The sequence below is a fragment of the Vigna umbellata genome, chromosome 3 (genome assembly GCF_029865625.1).
Source record: "Vigna umbellata cultivar VRB3 chromosome 3, Vumbellata_1.0, whole genome shotgun sequence".
NCBI classification, from domain to species: domain Eukaryota; kingdom Viridiplantae; phylum Streptophyta; class Magnoliopsida; order Fabales; family Fabaceae; genus Vigna; species Vigna umbellata.
Window position 1 is genome coordinate 40,328,478 of NC_142167.1, and position 9,101 is coordinate 40,337,578.

Here is a 9,101-nt window from a genome sequence, read left to right on the forward strand (position 1 = left end):
TTTTAAAAGAATTTGAAAACACCACTCATATCACCTTCATGCTATATTCTTTTCATTATTAAATATATTGATACGGTTGGATGTAATGTAATCAATCATACAGTGAAATCCAAATCTTGCATGAACAACAAAATATCTTCTTTTTGAAAAATGAAACCCTTTTTTATTCTAATAGGCTTGGTATGGTTTTAGGGTTAGATGCAAATGTAGCATGAATCACAACCTTCTTTATGAGACATGAAATACATTTTCTTTAATAGGTATAATTGTATTATTTAGGGTTGGATGTAAATCTAGCATGATTCACAACTTTCTTTGAGACATGAAAGCATTCAAATAGGTTATATTGTATTTTTCGTTTTACATATATTCATGTATGATTTCAATGCTTTAATTTATATTATTACCATTTAACTCTTTAAAATTTTTAATGCATTAATATTTAACACATACTATCATTTTATATAAAATAAGATAAATATATTAAAATAATTACCGAATTTGAATGATTCTTCACTTTAAAACTAAACTCCTATTACAAAAAGGTTGAAAAAAATATATATATTTAAGCCCTCTGTAATCTTAACTACAAAATATTATTACATACATAGAAACAAGTATCTACAACAACATCAAAATATTTAATTTTTAAGTTTATGTATTTTTTTTTTACTTTTACAACAATCTCTATAAAATCTAACAAATCTAACAAAATAAATAGCTAAAATATAAAAGTTTATTATTAAATAAAGTTTGTATTTGAGTATTGTATTCACTCCATCAAATTTAAAAGGAAAATGAATTTTAAATAATTAAAAAAATAAACTTGGGTAGATGAAATTAATATTAAATAATATTACACGTAGAATAAGGTATGAATAAATAAGCTAAAAGAATGATTGATGTTTACAAATTTTGTCTTTATGTGCTCCATTTTCACCTGTCTCATTGAATATAAGTTGGTATCACGTGGGATCCACCTAATTAGCTTTCACTTCACTAGGAGGTCCAATAAATTGATTTTACAACTTTTATAAAAATTATTTTTAATTAATGAAATGTTACTATTCATTAATTTAAGACCTGAGTATATAAAAAATCATTTGGCATGTTAGAGTATCAATTTTGTCATGATGTGTGTCATGGTGCTTAATTCCTAATTCTAAAACATAAGAAAATTTACTTAGGACATGGTTACATTATTTTTCTAATTTTAAATATTACAACTTAAAAAATAAATAACTAAATTTTGATATTGATAATATATATATAAAAGGAATTTAATAATTAGAATATTATACAATGTGCATGAAATATATAAGTATATGAGATACTAATTAATAAATATGGATGGTAAAAAATTTAATAACAACAATAATTCTCCTAAAATAAATACAAAAAATAGCATCCCATTTCTTTTTTCAAAAGAAAAAAACAAATGCCATTTATAAAACACAATACCACTTATAAGTCACTTGTCTCTCTATTAAACCAATCAATGAAAGAAATTTATGTGTGTGTGTATATATATATATATATATATATATATATATATATATATATATATATATATATATATATAAAGAAAAAATTAAATAAATTTTCCATAAAATATAATTAGATAATGAATACTTTTTTGTATTATTCTGTAAATTTTCTTAATTAATTTTACTATATGAAAAAGTGTTTTATTCTCTCTATTTTCATATAAATCTCTATCTTAGCATACTCTTAATCTATGAGTAAATTTTTACATTAATTTGGTCTCTTAGTATAATGTATAATAACTGTTTAAATAAAGCTTACAAAAATATTTTAAAAACAATATTACAAATTGAAAGACAATTAGAACATACTTTAAATATTAAAAAATCTAAAATATTCTGAAAAATCTTATAGTGTCCTCATGTGTTGTCGAAAAATTAATTTGAAAAGTAAATAAGGGAATAATGAGTCGTTCTGTGTCCCTTTAAAGGCATCCAAGGTCGGGAGAAAGGCATTTTTTGCCGGAAGAAAACATGTTTCATATAAATTAATAATTTCTACTTAATTGGAAATTGTGCTGTTTGAAAGAGTCATAATTACTCATATATCCATTCATAACATTTATATATGGTTCTGTCCACCAAGATTAACTAATGTACACATAACAGAGTTAAATTATCTTTTACACCGTTTATACTTAGAAATATCTTAAGAATGTTGTAATTGGGAGCATTCTTTAAAGAATTTTCAAGAATAAATAGAGTTACACTTAAGTGAGTTTTAAGTTTCTCAAAATACTTTTAATTGAACTTTTATAAGTTTTTTTAATATTCAAAATTTTTATTTTTCTTAGTTGCATTTTTGTTATTTAAGCTTTTTGTTACTGCTATTATCTTATTTTATAATCTTACTTATTTATTTTTATTTATAAAAATAAATTTAGTAGTTAATATAATGATATTATAGCTAACTTAATATGGCAAGTGATTTTTAGGTTAATAATAAACTTTACATGCTTCAAAACCATTCATGTCTTTTCAAAAGTTTTAATAAAATATACAAAGCACTTCCTTGAACAATGTAATATCTTACAATGTAAATCTTTAACCTTCTAAAAATAACAATCACATTATTTAATTAACAGGAAAATCAAATGTCATAAATTTAATTGAAATTTTTTAAATATTTAAGTACTATGTATAAAAATTAGTAAATCCTTAGTTAAAAATATTCAATTTTCATAACTTTAAACTCACTTAAGCAGTATAATTATATATTAACATGAAAATATTAAGTACTATGTATAAAAATTAGTAAATCCTTGGTTAAAAATATTCAATTTTCATAACTTTAAACTTACTTAAGCCGTATAATTATATATTAACATGAAAATATTTTTTCTTGAGAAATATTAATTAACATTTTCTTACAAATTTCTTTCAATGCTATTGATCTTAAATTCATAAATTCTAAACTATTAAATTAAATAAGTTATCATTTTTATGATCTTAATAAATTTTAATCAATAATAATAAAATAATTTAAGAGAAAATGTTATCAGCATTTCTTTTATTTCTTTATTAGTGTGTGTCACTAAGATCTAATTCTAATTCTTACTCTTAATTTCAAAATCTTGTTACCAAATTAAGAACTCTGAATAAATTGAAGTATGTATGTTTACATCTCTAGGTTTTTTAATGATAGTATTAATATTTAAACCTAAAATATCATACATGTTACCCAAACTCCCACTACCTAACAATAACAAGTTCACATCAACAAATTTAAATTAACCCATTCAACAAAAATATGTTAAATAAAAAAAATTAAAACAATTTTTTTTAAATAAATCTAAAATATGTTTGAAAAAAATTAAGAAATGTAATTTAATAAAGTCATAAAATTAATAGAGAAAAACCTACTTTCCACAATATAAAAGATACTAAAAAACTAGTAAAATGGTAAAAATTGGAAAGAAAACCAATAAATTGAACATAAATGGTTAATAAATTAAATCTAAAGTTAAATTACTTGAAAATCCATTTTGCTGAAACTTCATTAATTTCCATTAAATTAGTCTGAGACAAAAGCATAAAATATAGATGAGATATATCTATAACGAGACAAAACATTATGGAAGAAGAAAAAATCCTAAGAGCATAACAAAATTACCACCAACATTATTATGTACAAAACATATGCAATGTCTGGTAAAGATGCATTCCAGCTAAGACCATCTCTGCCACCGGCCTAATATCAACAAAATTTGGGGCAACCATTTGATTAATTAAACTTCATAGTAAGAAAAAAAACATTCTGAACAAAAAGGGCACTTTCCAATGCAACGGTTCACGCGCTTCCTTTTGAAACTGACCAAAATACAAATGGACAAGAAAATGCCCCCATTGAACCATGGCAGCAGAAGGCTGAGTCCCCACAAGCACAGCCGTTCAACTAAAAACATTGGCTTCCACTTCAATAGCCTATTGCATGGTGGGGTCAACCACTGATGAAAACACCAGTAGTTACTACTGCTACTGTTATTACTACTACTACTCCTACTACCTTTTTTGCTCTCTGAATGTGGATTTTTTTACCATGACTTGTGAGAGGTAGACTTGGCACTGTATTAGAGTTTTACCGATCCTAAAGCCTGGAACAACAGTGAAAGCAACACGTGGCTCAGATTCCACTGCCATTTCTTCATCATTTTCACTCACACTCTCCATGTACACATCAGATAATCTACAACCCTTCTCCACTTGAAAGATTGAAGCTTGAGGCTCAAAGGAGAAGGCCAAGCAGTGTAGAAGCCACACCCTCTTGGCCATCTCAGCAAATGAGGTGAAGAAGTTGGTGTCAGGAAACTCTCCACCATTCAGCATGTTCCTCTGATTCACGTTGCCAAAGAATGATGCCTCCATCTTGGGATGAACAAGTCTCAAGAACTTGATCCTGCAGAATTTTGCAAAGGGTGATCTTGGCTTCCCTGAAAGAAACTCCATTGCTTTCACTGGTTTTAGCTCGTTGAACCTCCCAAAGAACAGTTGCCTCTTGTTTTTATCTGGCAGGGATTCGTTGGGTAGGGAGAAGTTAGGGAAGTTGAAAGAATCAAACATCTCCCTGCACACAAAGGACTCAATTGCAAAACATTTGTGATCTTCTTTCCAGTACACCACATTCTGCTCGATAATGGCATTCACTGAAGCATCAATGTCCCAATCTGCAGATCTCATCTCATTCACTAACAACTTCACAAAGTTTCGAATGGACCTAACGGTGTGGCGAAGAACAGTAACAAAATGACTAGGACTTAATCCTGAAATGTGGAGGTTGTCAAGAACTGATAATGATCCACTTTGATTTAACCTCTTCTCAATTGACCTGCTTTGCTTGGTAGCCTCCTCTAGCTTTTCTTGAAGAAATATAATCTCAGATTCCTTGAGCCGAGCCTGTGATTCTAACTTCTCCCCTGTGATCTCAAATGTTTTGTTCACACTCTCCAGCTCCTTCAATTTAGCTTGAAGAATTGCTCTATCTGGTGAAGGATCAAATTGCTTTTTAAAGAAACATTTCTTTAGGTCAGACAAGGTCTTGAACTCTGAGACTATCAATTCATCAGCAGCTTGAATTACATCAGGGTCATAGGGAGACTGAGCATGCTGCAGCTGAGCATAAGAAGCTTTCACCGTTGAAATGCTAGCAAATGCATTTGCAAGCAAAGCTTCTGTGGCCTTTCTTTCCTGAAGCTCTTCATCTTCTTTGATTATATTTCCTTCATTTTGGAGATCTGCATCCCCTTTAACGTTCTTCAGTCCATCAACTGGTGCAATTCCTGTCACTGCTCTAACGTGAAGAACTTTGGCAAATGTGCGAGCCAACTTGTTTTTGTTTGGTGTCACTGCTGATGGCTTAACAGATTCCATCTGCAGAAACATTACAACTTAGCAAATGAAGGTGAAAATAGAGAAGTGTTCAAGGGTTTAAAAAGACAAACAAGGGCAATAATGTCTTAACAATGGTGGTCATGATGAGTGTTTAGAAAAAGAAAAAAAGCATTATGCTTTAATGCTTAGATCGAGGCCTTTAATGGAGGCTGGAATTTTTCTTTTTGTTCTTCACCTGTAAAAGTTTAATGTTTGGCAACTTTCAAAGACTGCAAAAAGACATTTCTAACCAAGCTTATTTAGAAGACAGGGACCGGAAAGAATAAAGAATGAAGGACATGATCAAAAGATGCATTAAATTAAGTTATGCTATATCCACGTAACACTAGGCATCATGTCCAAGGTGGCAATTACCAACGTGAACATAAATGAAACCATTATGGCAAAAAGAAGAAGATAATTCAGTAGTTGAACCGACTTAAGAGAATGTACACATTATATACTCTTTGAAAAAGAAAGGTTTTATTATAGAAAAAGGAAAGCTTAAAGCCAAAATTTAACACCGACTCAGCCAAAAAAACACAGGGCCCTCATTTCTGCATATTTTACTGTGATTTTACATGCATATCAGGACTTGTTTGGCTTCCTCTAATTTCGGTTCAAAGAGCATACGAGAATTGGCCCATCAGTCAAACTGGTCAGAACTTCTGTACAAAAGGGTCAGATCAATAGTTTATCTTCAGTACCGATTGATTATGAAAATAATAATGATTAAAGCCATAATCAACACTAATCCTGTTCACTTCCCATGTCTTACAAAGGCAACTTCAGTCAACAAAATATGCATAACCTCATTGAATAGTTAAATCCAAAAGTAAATTCAAGTGATCTACCTTTGTTGGACAATCATTACATGATGCTAAATGATATTTTAATTATGAGTATTTAAGTAACAATTATCAAACTGAGAATTAGTTGTTACTTTTGATATATATATTAGACATGTATTCATCTGATTCATAACCCCCTAGGATTCCCTGAAATCTTCATAATCAACAGGTAAAGATCAGGCCTAGCAGCAGTAACTTGGTAGTGTCTGCAATATAGGACACATTATGAAAGTGAATATCTGACATGGAACTTTTAAATTCAACATGATGACAATGAGAAAAACGTATCAACCCCATCAGGAATCATCCAATCACTACATGGTAAAAGAGATACCTATCCCCAGTTCTCACTATGCCTAGAAGGACCCTTTAAACCTTCTCAAATGAAACTAATAATCTACTAATTGTAGTTCATAAATATCATAGTAAATAGGACAAACAAAAGTAATTAATTCAACAGAAATACAGAAACTCATGAAATGAGTGTACTTCAAAGCCTCACTCATCTTCCAAACATTTTAACGCGCTTGGTTTTCGATCCAAAGCTTCAAAGGGACGTTGAAATCACTCACATATCATTGGTGTCCGATGAAAAAACAAACAGACCCTTGTTCCTTCCCCAGACAAAAATCACATAATGAAAACTGTATCTGAAAGGTAAAAAACCACATAACAAGAAAAAGCACCATTTTCTTACAGCCATTGACTCCTTACCTCCACTTCTGTCATTTCAACATCCACTACACAGGAATTAACATTCACATGACTGGTATTAGAAAAGTCAAAACAATACAAGATTAGATTCTTTGGTGCTTTCAAAATCCACCAGACACAGGACATGTTACCTTAAGAAAGCACAACACTAGACCATGGGGCCTTAAAAAACATTAACCCAATTCCTTATTTCATCCAAAAAATACCAACCTCTCTTCCAACAGTCCACAACAAACAAAATCCGTTATAGATGCTAGAAACCTAGGTATTAACCATGACATCAACAGCCATAAACATCAAATAAAAGCGCCAAAACAAAGCACCTCCATGCCTTCTGGCAATCAAAATCACAACTTTTATGTTTCCCACTAATGGCCACAACCACAAAGTCCCTTTTATTATTGATGGATGCTATGCCTAGATAAACACTAAGCAAGTCAAAACCCAAAAAGATTAGTGTGAATGATAAAACTAAAGAAAAAAAATCAAAACAAAATCAAACATTAACGGCTTAACCATTGATTTGACAAGCCAAGGGATTTCTTTTCACTGTACCTTACAAAATCTTCCGAGAAACAAGGGGAGTAGTAGTATGTGCTAACTTCTCCTCATGGTAAAACGTAAATCTCACGAAAACAGAGACAGAACAGAACAACTCAAAGATATGATGCTTGTCCAAGCGAAAACTTCAAACACCTGCAAAATCAATCGCCCTTCCAAAACAAAAACTACCAAGAGTAAGAACAACAGTTTATTTTATTTTCCTCCAAAACACCAAAAAGGTCAAAAACAAAAACACCTAAAGGCAAACAAAAAATGAAAACTTACAACCAAGTTAATATAAAGTGCCCAAAGTCAACAAAATGATCACCAAAACGTGTTTGCAACAAAAACGCGTTAAAAAGATATTAGTACAAACAGAGACTTTACATTTTACCTTCAAACGGGTAGCACCAAAAGTTTATGTTTTTGAATTAAATTTCTATCCCCTCATCAATATAAAGAGAAAAAACGGAAACGTAAACGAAAATGGAAACAGAAACGGCCAATAGCGAATAAACAAAAACAAAAACAAAAAAAAGAAAAAAAAAAGACGTTTAATGTCTTCGTGAAGTTTCTTATGAAGTTTCCTCAGCTAACCTGAAGAAGGAAATTGAATGAATGGTAGAAAAAACTGAAAAAGGCCCACTTGACCCTTTGGTCCAATCTCTTCAAAGACCCGTTCTTGTTATTGTGTTGTGTGATTGATTCCCTTGTTTTCTTCTTCTGAGACTCTCTGGTTTATTTTCCGTCCCTTAGAAAACCTCGTCGCTCGGTTTATAGGCTGTTGTGTTGTGTGTTTTATTTATTTTATATATGTATCTTTTTTTTCAGCGTCCCTTTCGCAATGGCAGAGACAGAAATACGATAGCTGTAATGCGAGAGAGGGAAAAAAATCCAGAGAGAGAAATCTAGAGAGAGAAAGTGTGTGTGATGACGAACAGGGACAAGGGTTGATATGTTGGGAGATGACAACACTCTCTGGGCATTGGGAATTTAAAAGGCCGCAGAGCGTTGTGTCGCTTTCGGTAATTTTGAGGCTGTTTTTATGCCCTTGGAGTACCAAGGTTTTACGTGTTGCGTTCGAGGGCGGGAAGGGTAGGAATGGAAATTCACATATTCGTTCCTTCTGCATGAATAGAAAGACTTGGAAATTGAAAATTCCCTATTTTAAATATTGTAATATTGTAGTAAAATAATAGGAAATTACGAATTAAGAATTAAATATGTTTTTATATGAAAATTTAAAAATTTGTTTGATTTAAATTTTCATACAATATAATTTCTAAATTTTAAAAGTAAATTAATAAATATTTTACTTAAATAAGATTAATTTTTCTTAAAGTATGTTTTAGATTAATATTTAAGTTATGGGTTAAATATGTTTTTAGTCCCTAAACTATTGGCCATTTCTGGTTTTCGTCCCTCTTCCAAAGTAAGGTACAATTTGGTCCTCATTCTTTAGAAAAACGTTCGTTTTAGTCCTCAAAATTTTGTTTTTAGTCCTCGTTTTAGTCCTCAAAACGTTCGTTTTTTCGACTAAAACGAACGTTTTTTAAAGATTGAGGACTAAATTGTACCTTAC

The 9,101-nt window shown here is 30.4% G+C and overlaps 1 protein-coding gene across 3 annotated transcripts; it reads right to left on the reverse strand.

Annotated features, from left to right (window-relative positions):
* Nucleotides 1-3,645: 3,645 nt before the first annotated feature.
* LOC124840072 (protein GRAVITROPIC IN THE LIGHT 1-like) lies at nt 3,646-8,480 on the reverse strand. 3 transcript variants are annotated; one of them, XM_047316063.2, is made up of 3 exons: nt 8,117-8,480; nt 7,532-7,689; nt 3,646-5,411 (listed from the first exon to the last, which is right to left on the reverse strand). In XM_047316063.2, exon 3 carries the CDS (start codon nt 5,409-5,411, stop codon nt 4,047-4,049), a length of 1,365 nt encoding a protein of 454 aa, XP_047172019.1. In that variant the 5' UTR covers nt 7,532-7,689; nt 8,117-8,480; the 3' UTR covers nt 3,646-4,046. The 3 variants fall into 3 exon arrangements, with proteins under 3 accessions (XP_047172019.1, XP_087966316.1, XP_087966317.1); XM_088110190.1 differs by having other exon boundaries at nt 7,532-7,704; XM_088110191.1 differs by lacking the exon at nt 8,117-8,480 and adding an exon at nt 7,914-8,084.
* Between the last annotated feature and the right edge of the window lie 621 nt (nt 8,481-9,101).

Bases quoted from the DNA above. Each gene is read 5' to 3' on its own strand.
- LOC124840072 (XM_047316063.2), bottom strand. From the start codon at position 5,411: ATGGAATCTGTTAAGCCATCAGCAGTGACACCAAACAAAAACAAGTTG.